The following is a 17271-nucleotide window of genomic DNA, read 5'->3' as shown; positions in this document are numbered from 1 at the left end:
AAGAAGTATTCGCATATACATTACCCTCTGATAAGCCTCATCCTAAAAAGAAACATATAAAAGAATACATTGCAGAAGGTGCAGTCATAAAACAAGAGCATGCATTCAAATAAAAATATTCTTGCACTGTTCCTTCTTCTTTTTTTCTTCCTCCTTAATGTTGATGATTTTTTCTATTTTTTTTAGGTAAGGCATTGAAAGAGAAGCTTAAAGTCTTTTCCATTTCATCAGCAAGGCACATATATTACTTTACTGGTTCACTAAAATGTTGGTTTAATGCCCACCCCCTTTCAATCTGCCCATGTCTGAGATTCTCTGTTCGAGCATACAATCATGACCAGCTTACGACACTCAGTGTGCAAGAAGCGCCTCTGCATGCTTTAGCAACATACTGGCTCAGCTGAAGAAGAGGAGGAATTCTGAGCTGTCTGCCTTTTTATGCTCTCTTTTTTCCTTTAAACGTTGGCTAATCAACTAAATGCAGAAAGGGGGAAAAAAAAGGACCAGCGAAATGAATCTACAGTCTTCTGCTCAGTGACTGGATGGTGATCAGTCACTGTGGAACAGAGATTCTATTATTTCTTTTTGGTGGTTGCCTTTGGTGAACAATTATTTTAGAGATGGACACTGAGAATCTTTGCCTGATGCTGTGGAGATCTTAGCAAAGAGAGTTCCGAGTTCCTTCCAGAATGACACTGTAATCACCGCAGAGGCGAAAGGACAGGCAGCAAAAAAAGGGGATCAAGCTCCTTGTTGTGCAACTTGAAGGTCCTACAAGTCAGCTACAAAGGTAACAGGACCCCCACCAACACCTCTTTCTTCCCTTTCAGCTCATTGAGAAGGAGCAAAGGGGGGATATTGTAAGCCTGCCAGCCTCGCAAAAGCTAAAAGCTACTGTATGTCTGTACACAGAGGGGTCTTTTTTGAGCCCGGCATATAATTAGCCCAAAACACAAAGGAAGCAGCTGAATGGAGCCTGTCAGTCTCTGGAAAAGGGTGGGTAAGATACTTTTTTAATTAAATTCTTTCATGAAGAAAGATATCCCCCTCCCGACCACCACCCTCTCTTCTGCAGCATTTATCATGAACAAAACCCAATCACCTACCAATTTGCATCACCTTTAATGCTGCCAAGATTTCTGCATGCTGAAAAAAAAGTCCCTCTGTTGACCTATGACATGTCTTTTACTGAAATATGATGTAGAAGCCGTAAACATTTTCAATGGACATTCTCGGGAAAAACTGGAACCGTGTTTGCTAATGGATTTCCTTCTTATTGGTCTCTGTTTAAACTGGATGCTGAGAAAGCCCCCTGGGTTAATACTGTGTGCGATGGGGATATTTGTTAAAATGCTTCCACTGGTGAGCAGTGGCTGTCCCAGAGTGTGCCGTTGCGAGGGCAGGTTCTTGTACTGCGAGTCACAAAATGTCACGGAGCTGCCTCGCAACCTATCGGGCGTGATGGGTTTGTCGCTGCGGTACAACAGCTTGATGGAGCTGCAAGATGGACAGTTCACTGGGTTAATTCAACTCACGTGGCTCTATCTGGATCACAATCACATAGACACAATAGAGGGGAATGCCTTTCAAAAACTGCGTAGGGTCAAAGAACTCACACTTAGTTCCAACAAAATCACACATCTAGCGAACCATACTTTCCAACCCATGCCAAACTTGCGCAGTGTGGATTTGTCAAACAATAACATACAGTCTCTGGCACCGGATCTGTTCCATGGGCTACGCAAGCTGACGAGTTTACAGATGCGCCACAACGCCATCAAGTTTGTGCCAGTAAGAATTTTTCAGGACTGTCGCAGCCTCGAGTTTTTGGACTTGGGATACAATCAACTGAAAAGCCTGGCCCGTAACTCTTTTGCAGGCTTATTTAAACTTGCAGAACTTCACCTGGAGCACAATGACTTAGTGAAAGTTAATCTGGCTCACTTTCCCAGGCTCCTCTCCCTACATTCTCTCTTTATGAGAAAGAACAAAGTAACCATAGTGGTTAACTCTTTGGACTGGGTGTGGAAGCTCACCAAAATGGATCTCTCTGGGAACGAGATCGAATATATTGAACCTCACGTTTTTGAAAGTGTACCTCACCTGGAATTCCTACAGCTTGATTCCAATCGCCTCACCTACATTGATTCAAGAATCCTGAATTCTTGGAAATCTCTCACTAGTATCACCTTGTCGGGGAACAACTGGGACTGTGGGCGTAACGTCTGCGCCTTGGCCTCTTGGTTGAGCAACTTCAAAGGTCGCTATGATGGCAACATGCTTTGCACCACCCCTGAGTATGCCCAAGGAGAGGATGTTTTGGATGCTGTCTATGCCTTTCATTTATGTGAGGACCCTACCGATCCAACTAGCCCTAATGCCATCATTACGTCCTTTAACAACAGTGACAAAAAAGCCCATAACAGTCCCACCATGACTACTGCCACCTACGATGTACAGGATACCGAAGGGGAAAAAACTACAGGCATCTTATTGGCTACTCTACCCAGCGAGCTTGCAGACAACACCATTCAGATTCACAAGGTGGTCACTGGGACTATGGCACTGATTTTTTCCTTTCTTATTGTGGTTTTGATGTTGTATGTTAGCTGGAAGTGTTTCCCAGCCAGCCTCCGGCAGTTGAGGCAGTGCTTTGTGACACAGCGCAGGAAGCAAAAACAAAAACAGACTATGCATCAGATGGCTACTATGTCTGCCCAGGAATACTATGTTGATTACAAACCCAATCACATCGAAGGAGCCCTGGTAATTATTAATGAATATGGTTCCTGTTCTTGTCACCAGCCACCTGCCAGGGAATGCGAGGTGTGATCTCACAAAAAAGGGATTTAAAACACTGTACAACCAAATAACCATGGCATATAGACCAGCTGAAGAGAATATTTTTGCACCTCTTGACTTGATACTCAAAGGGGAAATCTATTGAAAAGAGAAAAAAAAATTAAAACAAACTTGACCTTTTAGCTTTATTGTGTCTTAAAAAAACAAAAACCTTCAGGACATGAAAATGATAAAAAACAAAACAAAAACAAAAAAAAATTATTCCAATGGTACGAAGATTTGTCTATATTCAGGAATCTAAGAGTGTATAAAAAAAAAGGTACCATGTTGAATTTTTTTTTTGTAATCTACAATGTTTAAAAAGGAAAAAAATAATAAAATAGCATTTACAATATTTTTTTTTCTTTTTCTTGCACGGTGATGTTCGGTAAATCAATGTCATTGAGAGCATAAATCTCATTTCCTCTTCCTCTGCAGTTTCTTGGCTGTGTGGCACCGTACCAACAGGGAAAATAAAACAGCCTTGATTTAGCTATAGATGGATCAATGGCTGATAGTTTTAATGGCTCACCCTGCAATAAAGTCCAGATTATTTGTGGTGCCGTTACTTAAGCAAGCACTGCAGATTTGGTAGTAGGAAATTATCACAAAAACAATCATTTTATACCTAATTTTGGTGATTTGGGTATTGCTGAAGCTTTGACAGCTTTCCAAAATGTAGTATTGTGAATCTTTGAATCACCTGTTGAACGCTGACTCGCGTTGAATAAAATATAAAGCGTAATTGACGATGTTGCATTTGGCAAAAGGTTGTTGCTTAAGATTGCAGCAAAAAAAAAAAGAAATGAAAGAGCTTTGGCATAGAAGAGCCTTTTTAGTCTCTGCCGGGGTATCTGTATCTCCATAGCCTATAAAATCTATATCTCAACCTTCTGTGCCTTAATTTGACAACATCAGCCTGAATCACGAATTGGTGCGGTTTCTGTAGTCTTGGTCGAAGGATCAGCAAGGAGATGCAGTTTTCAGAAGCAAACAGCTCTGGTTTTATTTTTAAAGGTTTGAAATAGAATTGTGGCAGAATGCAGAGAACTCAGGGCTGATGACAATCAGAGAATCATTTAAAAATCCTAAAATTAGCAAGCGGTTATGCACAATGAATCAGATCCATCAGTAAGTCTGTGCTCAGTTAATAGCTCACATTTGCGCTGGGGTTTATAACCCAATTTATTTGTCTTTTTTATAGGCAGAGATGTCTCCAATATTGGTTTATAATGAGCTCTAGACAGTGCTTTGCAACTACAAATGCCAGCATGTCCTGATCATTGGGTGCTTAAAATAGTTGCACTTTAGAGCTGCTGTGAAACTACAAGTGCCATCATGGCCAGGACTGTGTATTCATAGCAATCTCTTAGCAGCCATGCTGGCATTTGTATTTCAATTACTGTCTGCAGTGAACCACTGCACCATGACTGGATATTAGATTCAGTCTGGGACTTGTAGTTCAACCATTTACCCTTGTTCTAGGTCCCTTGTATGAGGCTGAGTTATGTGCTTTATGACTGCTGGGGCCCATGGTTACCATGACATGCTGGGACTTGCAGTTCCATTGCAAACTGTTGCGGTTCTGGTAGGACTTTTCAGCCCCCTTTGTGACTACCTGGGAGGTACGGTTCTTATTCAAGCTGTTTTGACCAGCTTAGACTTGTAGTTCCACTAAAAAGCTTGCTAGAGCTTGTAGCTTGACGACAGCGCTTGCTGGGACTTATAGTTTGTCTACAGAGCTTGCTGGGACTTCTAGGTCCAATACAAAGCTGATAGACATGCTATCGTACTATATGGCTTGTTAAACCTTACAGTTGGCCTACAAAGCTTGCTAAGATTTGTAGTTCTACTACAAAAGTTTAGTGGGATTTGTAGTTCCACTGCAAAGCGTGCTGAGACTTGCATTTGGACTACAAAGCTTGCTCAGATCTATATCTGGCCTACAATGGACTTGTAGTTGGCCTAAAAAGCTTGGTGAGACTTGCAGTTCCACCACAAATCTTGCTGGCACTTGTTATTGACCTACAACGCTTTCTCAGCCTTACGGTGCCATCACAAAGCTTGCTAAGACTTGCAGGTGGACCACAAATCTTGCTGGGACTTTGTTGTAGTTGTACTTGTAACAAACCCTAATGATACTTGTAGTTCCACCGCAAAGCTTTCTAAGACTTGCAGGTGGACCATAAACCTTGCTGAGATTTGAGATTGGCCTTAAAAGCTCGCTGGCACTTGTAGCTCCACCACAAAGCTTGCTGGGACTTGCAGCTCCACCACAAAGCTTGCTGGGACTTGTAGCTCCACCACAAAGCTTGCTGGGACTTGTAGTTGACCTACAAAGCTTGCTGAGGCTTATTGTGCCACCACAAAGCTTGCTGAGTTTTACAATGCCACCACAAAGCTTGCTAAGACTTACAGGTGGAGCACAAATCTTGCTGGGACTTATAGTTTGCCTACAAAGCTTGGTGAGACTTGCAGGTGGACCACAAATCTTGCTGAGACTTTTAGTTCCACCATAAAGCTTGGGTTGGGTTAGAAATCTTGCTGAGACTTGTAGTTGGCCTACAAAGCTTGGTGAGACTTGCAGTTGGACCACAAATCTTGCTGAGACTTGTAGTTCCACCATAAAGCTTGCTGGGACTTGTAGTTCCACCATAAAGCTTGGGTTGGGTTATAAAGCTTGCTGACACTTGTAGTTCCTCCATAAAGCTTGCTGGGACTTGTAGTTGGACAGCTTATTAGGCATCCCTGTATCCTCCAGTCATTTTGGATTCCTGCATTTCACCTACAGTGCTAATTGCCAAGCTAAAGACACAGCAGACACTGCAACCTGCAGACATATCTATGTATATTAGCCTGGGGGGTGCTAGGCTGTCTCTCTGCTATAGATCGCCCAGCGAAGAATCAAAGCCTTGCTTTTAATTTCTAAGTTACTATGGAAACAGAATCAAGTTCGGATATAACATAAAATCAAGAGCTGATTGCTATAGGTGTAATTCCCACTTCTAAGGGGGAACAATAAAGAAGGCATGCTTGTTTGCGGAATACAAATAAAGCAAATGGATTAGTCAGCAGGTCATGGAAAAGGTTGTCCTCCTCTCCATAACTGGGGGGTCACATATCTGTTGCAGGCTCAGACGGCAAGCAAATGAGGGGTTAACTGGTTAAATACCCTCCATCGCTGGGTCATGGTTTGGTGGCAGCAAAAGGGTTAATGTGTTCTGTAGGAGTTGGTAGGGATTAATAACCGTAAGGAGCTTCTTGGATTCATATTATGGATGCTGTCATTGTTCATGCATTTATTTTGTCATTCTCTGAATGGAAAGCATGGAGGCCATGACTTCTTCTTCTTCTTGCTTATCTGTGTTAATGGTTGCTACTCTTCTAATTTTTGGTTTTCTTTTATTGATTTGGGCATTCATCAATCATATAGGTTGTTTTTTTTTCAGTGTCTTGTTTTGCACGATACATATCTGTGGTTTCACACAATGTCAAAAGGGCTTGCAGAATGAATTCTAATAGTTATCACAGCCATACAGGGATCTATTTTATTAATCAGTTATGTATTTCTATTATTCTAACTAGCACTCCATTATCATTTATTATCAATCTTCTATAGATCTATCAATTTTCTATTGATTGATTTATCAAGTATTTATCTATTCTCTAATAATCTATCTTATCTATCTATCTATCTATCTATCTATCTATCTATCTATGTCCTCCATTACCTTCCTTACCATCTATACCTCATCCTTGCCTGTGCTTATATCAGACTTTATATACATCAGCCAGCAAGCAATTAGAATTCTAGAAATATTCCAGAAAACCATAAAAACAAGGCTTGCATTATTTCAGGTTCTCTAATAAATTATCCCTATCAGAAATAATTAGCAGATATTAGGAATCAGATTCCACCTTGCTATGGTATATACTGGAGGGCCCGGGGCAGCATGCTGGGATTGCTAGTTCTACAACAGGTTGCTTATCCCAGCTAAGTGATGCCTGGTGTGGAATGATAGATCTGCCTGTGCTTGCTTGGCTCGGTGTGGATTAGTAGGAGCGCAGTGCCATCTGCAGTGAGCAAACCTTGTTTTTTCCTCTCTCGGCTAGCATTGTCGCTGTATTAAAGCAGATATAAAACACACAGTCCTGTAAGACTTACAGCCTGTTTACTGGGTGTCATTATTTCTGATCCTCCTATACAGAGTCCTAATTTGTAAGAATAAATAATAAAAAGTACTCATGCTGGATAAAATAATACTGAAAAGAAAAAAGCCTGAATTAAAGGTCATCTGATGGCCTCCAATTTGGGCTGTAAAAGCCACCAATGCAAATTTATCACAAGTTTATTTCCCCATTACTTACAATGAATGGGGGAGGGGGTCTCAGGGGAATTGGAGTGCAATGTGTAATTTTGTCCTGGGATACTTCTGATGAATTTTCCTCCCGGGACTTACTGCAAAAGTGCTATTCCTCACATTGTAACCACTCAGGGAACAGAAGTGACAGGTCTTTAGGATTTATTAGTCCAAAAATTTACATTCAAATGGTCTGTTAAATGGGAACTCCACCTTATCCAGTGTTATTTTCAAGTGCTGTATCAAAGTCAAACTGCCCCATTGTAATTTATGCTATTAGGTAAGATAAATGAGAAATGACTCTAGTAATTTGATTACAGAATTAAAGTAGTTTTCATCCATTTGGCCTCCTTTAGCTTCAAGCCACAAAAGACACATATGTCTGATTTGTCGCTAATGTGTGCATACTAATATCTTTCCTTATTGGTTATAAAGATTGACTGAATTTTGCAAATTAATGATTGATTATGTCTTGTTAAATATTGGTAACCTATGGCTATTACAGTCCCAGCATGCTTTGCTCCACCTGGGAGTGGACCTGGCCATTTTTTTGGCCAGAACATGGTGTGATTGCCTTAGGTTACCAGATTGCTGTGACCTCATTGTTACAAAAACAATGCTAATCATAAATTGGGGAATCTTCCAAAAAACTACTATAGGATTCTGGGATCTGACTGGTTGGATACACTTTGAAGGAACTGTTGAATGAAAATGGGTTGTACATAAGCAGTAAACCTATGAATAGTTCACCCTAAGACCAGGAACTATGAATTGTAAATTCTGCAATAGAACAGGCATATTTATCAACAATATGAGTTAAACTGCTTTGAAGACACTTGGAAAATACTACAGAGCATGAATACATAGATGTCTGTTCTATGGTTCTATGGTGGATCTCTGGTAATAGGAGGTGATTGTTTCCTTATCAACACATCGAATAATTATCAGCTCAACTTAGAAAATACATTATATAGTTAGGCATTTGTGGATACTCTACAAAGTGAGCCAAGGAGTTTCCAAGAGTACTGGGAATGCTACTAAGAAAGGTAACAGGAATGCTAACAAAAGGACATTTTAAACAGTTGTGTACCTCGAACCACAACCAGGAAGGCCCAGTCTGTATGACTGTACCCCTGGGTACAAGGCCAGCTCCATACTAGTTCACCAGATTGGTGTGATTTTTGACCTCAACTCTACTTGACTCTTTTGGGGTAAATTGACACATTTTGATCCTGGTCTTTTAATCCAATATCAGTACATGAATGGGCATATTGTAAAACAAGCTCATTTAAGTAATGATCAGATGATCACAAACTTGGTATTTCAGCGTATTTGTCTATGACATATCCAGGCAGCAAGGTTACTCATCTGTCGATAGTAAAAGTATGAGGATAGTTATAGTACAAGATAGTTATTTGTAGACAGTGAAGGTACAAAAAAGTTGTCTGTAAATTGTCAGGGTATATGAGGTACAAGATAGTCATCGTTAAATGGTGAGGGTACAAGATAGGTTTTTGTAGACAGTCATGGGCCAAGACAGTCATCTGTAGATGATCAAGGTACAATATAGCCTTCTGTAGATGGGCTGCATAAAAGATAGTCATTTGGAGATGGTCTGCATATAAGATAGTCATCTGGAAATGGTCAAGTAACAAGATATTCATCTGGAAATTGTCAAGTAACAAGATATTCATCTGTAGATGGTCTGCATATAAGATAGTCATCTGGAGATGGTCAAGGTACATGAAAGTCATCTGTAGATGGTCATGGTACAAGATAGTCATTTGTAGAAGGTTAAGGTACAAGATAGTCACTATAGACAATCAAGGTACAGGAAAGTCATCTGTAGATGGTCATGGTACAAGATAGTCATTTGTAGAAGGTTAAGGTACAAGATAGTCACTATAGACAATCAAGGTACAGGAAAGTCATCTGTAGATGGTCATGGTACAAGATAGTCATTTGTAGAAGGTTAAGGTACAAGATAGTCATCTATAGCCAATCAAGGTACAATAAAGTCATTTGTAGATGGTCTGCTTATAAAATAGTCATCAGTAGATGGTCAAGGTACAAGATAATCATCTGTAGAGGGTCAGGGTACAAGACAGTCATCTGGAGATGGTCATGATACAAGATAGTCATCTGTAGAAGGTTAAGGTACAAGATAGTCATCTATAAACAACCAAGGTACAAGAAAGGTCATCTGTGGATGGTCTGCTTATAAAATAATCTTTAGTAGATGGTCAAGGTACAAAATAATCATCTGTAGAGGGTCAAGGCAGAAGATAGTCATCTGCAGATTTTCAGCATACAAGATAGTCATCTGAGGATGGTCAAGATTCAATAAAGTCTTCTGGAACAGTTGAAAGTACAGGAAAGTAATTTGTAGACAGTGTCTAGAAAAAAAAGATTTGCAATCTGAAAGTTATCAAAGATAGTTGATTGGAGACTGAAACCACAAGATAGACAATATTCTGGCGACTCCCAGGAAACACATGATGGTTACACTTGAGAGGCACTAACTGTATAGGAATCACTAAGGGGCAATAACTGTAGCTATTGTATTGCCTGCTGTTTGTTTTTAATGTAGCTGTCATGTTTTTACATGATTCCTGTACTGTTTCCCTGCTGAGGCACAATAAGTTATTGTTTTAAGATTTAAGCTGTCTGGTGAGATTCCAGTAAAACCAGAGCAGTAAAGCTCAACCTAAGTTGACCACCACTAGGATGCAAGCTCCAGTCTAGATGTTTAGCCTACTCTTTACCCTACAGCAGGCCTTTACTTAGAAGTAAACTTTTGGTGTCTGTTGAAGATTTATTAGCAATATATAATATGATAAATCAAAGTTGTAAATTTCCCTAATCAGAAGAAGCGGAGTATTTCCTGGAAGTGAGATTTTGTAGACAACTTTCGTGTTTTAGCTTCCAAAGAGCCATTCAGAAATTTGAAGTCATTTGAGGGTCACTGCTTTTCTGATTGCTGATTTACCTTCACAATGTCATCAGATGGGGGATCTAGGAACAGGAACTGTCCATTAATATCGTCCACCTCTAAGTTTTAGTTGCACAGCTTTCAGTAATGGTGACCAAATCAAGAGCATCGCTAAATTCTTGTATTAGTTTTATATCATTTCACACCTACTATAGTATAAGATTGTCTGGGTGCACTTTTAATATTAATTTGTGTTTTTAATTCTTGGTCTTCCATATTTTTAGTTGTAGCTGTAGTTATTTAATTAGCTATGTAGATATCTGTTAGAGGGAGCTCTTTTTTATATCTAAGCTTCATTCAACCTCAATAAAGTGGACCAATCATCAGTATATACCTATTTTAGAGTACAAGCCTATGTGTCACATGTGTGTATGTGTCACAATTTCAGGTATTTTTTACAATCATAAAGCTCAAAAGGCTATTACTACCTCCCAACAAAGCCTTCTTCTCCAGAAGCAGGGAGCTATCTTTGTTCAGGCATCTTAAAGAGTCAGCATACTTGACTGACCTGTACTGTCACAAGATCGGCTGAACTGCAACTATCTATTTCAGAAGTCTCTACCTATGTGTTTTAAGTGGTTATGTATCTGTCTGAAATTAATATTTCCCATTATAATTCACAATAGCACAACTGCACTGCTTCTAGAACAGAATGAGCAGAACACCGTTAATGTTCATTTCTTGTTGCTTGGCACTGCTCTTCAAGGTACCGTATTAAAGCAAACGTATTCTGCTCATTATGCTGTAGCGGAGTACCTTTGTTTTGTCATGTATCAGTAAATTACAAGGAAATGTTTTAGTATTAGCTTTTCAGAAGTGAATTATAGCGTGAATAATACAAGGGTCTGGTTAATGGAGGGAAGAATGAACAAACACTATAATAGGCAGCACAATGCCTAAGTGGTGAGCATTCTTGACCGGAACTGTAAAGATTCTGGTTTCATCTCCAGCTGGGACATTATCTGTTTGCTGGGATTTGTGTGCCTTTTCTCTTTGTATTGGTGATGTTTTTGATTATGCCCCAAACATTATGTATCTGACTAAATGGACTTTATGTTCATATTCCAATAGACTGTAGAAAGCCATATAGCAGCAGTTTACCACTTTTAAAATGTGAAAGCATCTCCAATGTCTTTGGTTATCACTAAAATAAATGAGAGCAACAAATATTTTCATAGGTGGTACTGTTGTGGTTTGGTCATCACATTGGGTACTTTATGCATCACCTCCTGCTGAATTGCATTCAAAAACTGGAACGGGAACATTTAACAGATGGATACCAAGCATTTTTTTTGGAAGTTGAAAAACATTTTGGAAGCATACACCTCTTTCAAATGCAAAAAACACAAACACAATGCTGGAAAACCACTTCTGTAGCACTGTTCAAGCATGTAATTAAACCTAGAAAATGTGTAAAATATACCCATAGTCAGTCTTGGTAACCTGGCTATTGAAATTGGGCTCCTTGGAGTGGTTACCACAGGGCACGTTGACCGTCTGTCTGAATAAATTCATAGAGTGTAAACTTTTTGATTTGAAAAGCTTCAGTACTATCAAGCCTTCAGTATAGGAATTATAACATTGAGATCCCCTGCACCTGTAATTATAATCTCCAGAAATGTTAACATATTTCCCATGAGCCATCACTACAGCAACTGTCAGGTGTGAACACTCTGCAGCAGGCAAAAACATGACAGACACAACTTAACAAGGGAAAGTAAGGACAAGTGTGGGTATTTTCCTTTACAATAAATGTACATGCTAAACTTGCCTTTGTGTAGTTGAAGAAGCTAAAACCGGGTATATACAAAGATATTTGCTGCCATTTTTGCATTCAAATGACTGACCCAATTGATATTCCAATTAAAATTCAATTGATAGCATAGAAGCTTTGATCTCCCCCCAAACCTACGTCTTTGAATTGACATTAATAAGGGTTGCAAAGGACACAAAGTAATCCTCCCTATTTGCTTTGTCCATACTGGTGGGATCCCAAAAGATGACTGCCTACAAGTCCATTCTCTTTCTATAGTGACTTGTATGTATTCAGCTTTACCCCATTCCCCTATTTATTTATTTATTTTACAGCATGAGTATGAAGGTAGTAGTTGACCCCTGGACATCCCTATGGGACCCACGGGTCCCAGGCTTCTGCCTATGGTTGTCTCATGGATGATGTTGCTCTGCTTCTCATACCTGATTAATTAAGAATTTCTATGCAGCACATGCTTCAAAGGATTAGTCTGGAAGTTTATGATAAATCAAGGAGGAGCACAGAATCTAACATGTTTTTTGGAGTTTTATGAAGGACTGCATCTCTGTATATGTGTGTATATATATATATATATATATATATATATATATATATATATTTATATATATATCTCATCTCTCCCCTCCCTCAGTGTCCTGAGTATCAAAGACTCACCCCCGTAAGTTTAGAATGCCTTAATAATGGCAGTATAATCACAAGTGAGTATTACAGGGAAGGTTAGTGATCGCTTGTATGACAACAACCTTGCTTTATGATATGGGAATGACAGGGGAGTTTTGTGCTCCCGTATCATTGTCTGATCGGCCTGTGTCATATCTGCCCACATGTGCAACCACACTCCAACCAGCTCTCAATCTGCATTGTCATGTCAGTTAAATAGTGAAACATACAGCTAAAAGAAAAATATTAATTATATTAGGGAGTTGGTGGGTAATACTTGCTTGGAGTTAGGCTGTAAATAATATTCAGGAATTTAAAAGATCAAAGGTTTAAATCAACCCAGGTTCCATCTGAATGAGTTCCTAAAATGCAAGCAAGAACCAGTAATTTAGGTGTGTGTTCATTATGGCTATTTCATAAACAGCAATCAATACTAGGTTAATGGTCTTAACCTCTGGTTGACATGTATTCACACCAAGGCAGATGGGTACCATTTAGCAGAACACAACAAAATTGAAAATAAATGAGACTTGTTAATAGCTGACTGGTCCCAAAGGTGCGGTCATAGTTCAAGAGAGGCAGGCCTAGGTTTCAGGCCAGAATTAAAAGATGAAATCAGTTTGAGGTCATTTTTATCCGATAAGGATTGACAGACCTGAAGTGTAGACAGTTATCATTGCAGCAAAAAGATTTTCTAGATTTCTAGACAATAAAAACAATCTCATTGGCTGAAATAGATTCAGAAAAGAGAAGTGAAGGAATTTAACTTCCACCCCATACATTTTTCTTTCACAGTCAAGAAAATTTAAATTTTGTAAAAAGGTTTTATTTGCTATTCACCAATATATATTGAACTGATGAACTGAATATCTAAAATGAAGGTATGGAATATGGCAATATTAACAATTATCACATTGGGGCTGATTTTTAAAGAGCAAACCGGTTATTCACCTAAAAACTCTGCTTTCTTTGTACACAAATAAACCCGTTCAATCTGGCAAATAGTCTGTTTACGTCATAATAAATGTGATGGTCAGCTGAAAAGTCTGCAAGGCATGCCGATTTTAAGAAGATCACTACTTTTACTAATGAATGATGGCCGTTTTATAGTTTGCTTTTGTGCCTGCATTGTAAATTTATGGCCACTGATTGCCACTTATAAAAAGTGCCAGTCACAGCTAAAAAAAAGAAGTGCTGATTGGGTATTCTATTCAGCCTGGATTAGTTACAGTATGACAATCAAACACTGATTGCCAATAGAAGAAAACTTTTGTTTTAGAAATCTGGCAATTTAAAAAACGGCAATTATTAAAAATAGGTAAACAAAGAATTGGCGATCTGATACTTCTTTATTATAATTAGGGCCCATAATTCCTCTCTACTTATACCACCAATTCTTGTTTGTATTTATCTTTGCAGATAACAAACAGCAATAAATCACATGTTGCCTATCTTGATTTGTGTAAAGATTAATACACATATGAAGCCATTTTCTGCGGAGATATTGGTGCCAAGTGAGAGGGTGGAAGATACATGCTCCCGGTTTTATTTTAATTTTCAACAAGATCTTAGAGAATGGCTCATAGTATTTTTTATGTGTATATAGACAATAAATACCCCACTAAACCCAGCTTTCTATCTGAGATAGGGTTTCCATCAATTATGTTGATGGCGGGGTTCACCTTAAAAAAGAAACGTATAGCATGGTTGGGTTTACCTAATATTTTATGTGTGTGTTGACATTCAACATATGGTCATAATAAATAATAACACTGAGCAGTGACTCCTAACTGGCTGGCAGGGGCTGGGGACACTATTTTTCTGTTTGTTCAGCTGGAGTTAAAAACCAACATAACAAATCATAGTGCCTTACACTTTCAAGACCACCACTGCCATCATCATGCATTGGTTAGTTTATCTAAACTATTACCAGCACACATTCATTTCTGCAACAGGAAATTCGTTTGTAAAATGCAATGTTTAAAGGACACCATGGCCTTCTTTCCTGGGCAATGGTTGCTTTTGGAAGAAAAGGTCCATTATGTCCTCAAAACAATACAGGACATCTCCTACTGCTAGAAATAGGGGTTGCATCTAATGTTTTGTATACCTGGAGGTAGACTTTCTCTGACTTTGGTCCAGTGGGTAGTTAGAAGTTGGCACAGGGCATATGAAGATGGGCGTTGTCTGATTTTTTCAGTGGATGGGTTTGAACATCCTGCAGCCATGTTTGGGGTGCACTCCATGTCTGATCTCTCTCTGATTTAATGACTCATTCAGAAAAAAATGGACTGTGAAATGAGATATTCTTTTTGTCCAGTCAGTCTTCTACATGGTGCAGATGTCTAAATGGTGATGGATGGAGAGGTTAGCTGCTCTCATCATTCTTTATTGTGTACACCAAGATTTCCCAAAGGCAGAAGTCTCACACACCCCACTATGCCATGGATGCAACAAAATCTTCTACACATGACAAACTGCACCTAGGACTATTATACTGTCCATTACAAAGTATATTGCTTTATCTACAGAAAGGAAAAATTGCTGACAACCTGGTTGTATTGCCTTTGCTATTGCTTCTGTAAATATTATGATGACAGTACCACCAGCATGTAAACAAACTCCTGGTTGCTTTGGCAACTTTCTAGTAGAAGTGATTAAATTCTATGTATACTGATGTACACATCAAGTTACCATAGCACTATGTTTAGTTCTGTCTGTATCAGTAATATTGATGGTCTGCGGTGCCCAGTGTGAGTTCTATGTGCCATGCATAACACTGTATAGACACATGGAAGTAAGGTCTAGCGTAGGCCTTAAGCTGGGCACTCTCAATACTGTTGGTACATTACCACTTCTATCTCTTTATCTCGTGAATTAAAAATCTAACAAAACAAATAATTCAGTTCAAATACATTATAGTCAAGATGCTCCCAAAATACATAATTTTTGTGTCCCTCAAACTGCAACTGTATACTTCCTATTAGGAAGTATGTATGTTGCGTATGTAAATAAATGAAATTTTTTAGTTATTTAATTTAATTTAGTTATTTTAAGCTTACATTAGAAAATAAACATTTGCTCCTGCATTTTAGCAATTCTGGGAACTGGTCTCCGTGGTCTTACCAAAAAAATATGGCCCTGAAGACCTTTTCTTCTGCCATATTATCTTTTTTATGGTAATATTATTAAAGCTGAGCTCCAGCTTTCCCTTGCACAGTTGTACCAGCTCCTGTACTGACTATGCTTACTCTGATTTTACTGCACACTGTGATCTTCTTACAATACTCATTAGAAGCTGTAGCAAGTCAGAGAGAGCCTCATTTATTGGCTCAAGGACATCTCTAGTGCTTCCATTTCATTATTTTGATTACAGTTTCATTAATGGTGCAGGCTCAGCATAGCACATGGACATTACCTAGGGAGGTCTGCAAAAGACAGGGTGCTGTATTGTTTTGAAAAACTTTGGACAGCACGTTACTGGCTCCTTCCACCAGTCGTGATCTGCTCGCATTGAAATATAGCAATGATGAGGGTTTTAATGTGTCTGAAATGAGATATGTAATAAAATAGAAAGGTTTTATTTAAAAATCCTATTAGCATGTCAATGAGGGAGAAAGGAGGAACCAGGGAGGACAAAATATAAGCAGCCTTGACATCAGCCTTGAACAATTAACGTCACCTTGATAGGTAACACCAATCTGTAATATACCACTTAGCAATGCCTACTGCACTCTTTAAAAATCTAAACTTTTTATAAAACATAAATGTTTAAATTCAGAATCTCAGATTAAGATTTTTTTTTTCATATATGGCAACCTTCACAATGTTGAATTACATATTTTGCAGTCACAGCACTCCAAAATTTCACTCCATCATCATCAATTCCTTGGAAAGTTACCTATCATTCAGACCTGACTTACAGCTAGGTTTATATTTGTATGTTTTATTAATGTTAGAGGTATCTGTCATCCAAGATGGTGATCAACCCATCTTTACCATCTCTGGACTAAACCAGGCAACACAAATCAATTTTAAATATTTAATAATAAATATAAATATAGATTTCGATATAATGCACACAATCGTAACCTTATCAGAACCTTCCAAAATGTACTGCTCTGCCTGATCCCTTCCTGACCAACTCAATTCTTAAACACATCTTATAAAAGTGACAAGGAAATTCTCGCAAACTCTGCAATATCTCAGCAATATGGCTGGATTATCATATGCTCCGATTTCATTGTCTGACGGCACCTTATTATTAAATTATTATCTCTACCAAAAAAACTGTTTTTGTAGATTCGAATAACAGAGCCCCATAGATCTCTAAATATAATTAGAAAATATAATAACTTATCAATGAGGGATATGTACTGGGAAGGCTGATAGGGTGCAGATTACAGATTTCCTAATCTATTAATCCAGAATAGTTGGTTGGCAATATTCATCCTGCTTTAAAAGGTACAGCATAAAGGTATGGACTACATTTTTCTCAAGTGACAAAACTGTCCTACCTATTTCTATATTTATATATAAAACAAAATGTGCCCTTATCTTTTACCCCTGACCTATCCAAACCATCCCTAACCCTGCTCAGATTCATGATCATGGGGAATTGAAGGACTGTACTTCTGCAGATC

General features: G+C 38.6%; 2 protein-coding genes across 2 annotated transcripts in view; one reads left to right on the top strand and one right to left on the bottom strand.

Moving 5' to 3' along the window:
- Window positions 1–17271, bottom strand: part of CTNNA2 (catenin alpha 2) — a 1156022-nt gene that overhangs the window by 425419 nt on the left and 713332 nt on the right. The window lies entirely within an intron of this gene.
- LRRTM1 (leucine rich repeat transmembrane neuronal 1) lies at window positions 340–3196 on the top strand. The gene has a single exon (XM_072406642.1). It carries the CDS (start codon window positions 1174–1176, stop codon window positions 2830–2832), a length of 1659 nt encoding a protein of 552 aa, XP_072262743.1. The 5' UTR covers window positions 340–1173; the 3' UTR covers window positions 2833–3196.

The sequence above is a fragment of the Pyxicephalus adspersus genome, chromosome 3 (assembly GCF_032062135.1).
Source record: "Pyxicephalus adspersus chromosome 3, UCB_Pads_2.0, whole genome shotgun sequence".
Classification (NCBI taxonomy): domain Eukaryota; kingdom Metazoa; phylum Chordata; class Amphibia; order Anura; family Pyxicephalidae; genus Pyxicephalus; species Pyxicephalus adspersus.
Note: the sequence above shows the minus strand (reverse complement) of the source record. Positions and strands in the feature narration are given on the sequence as shown.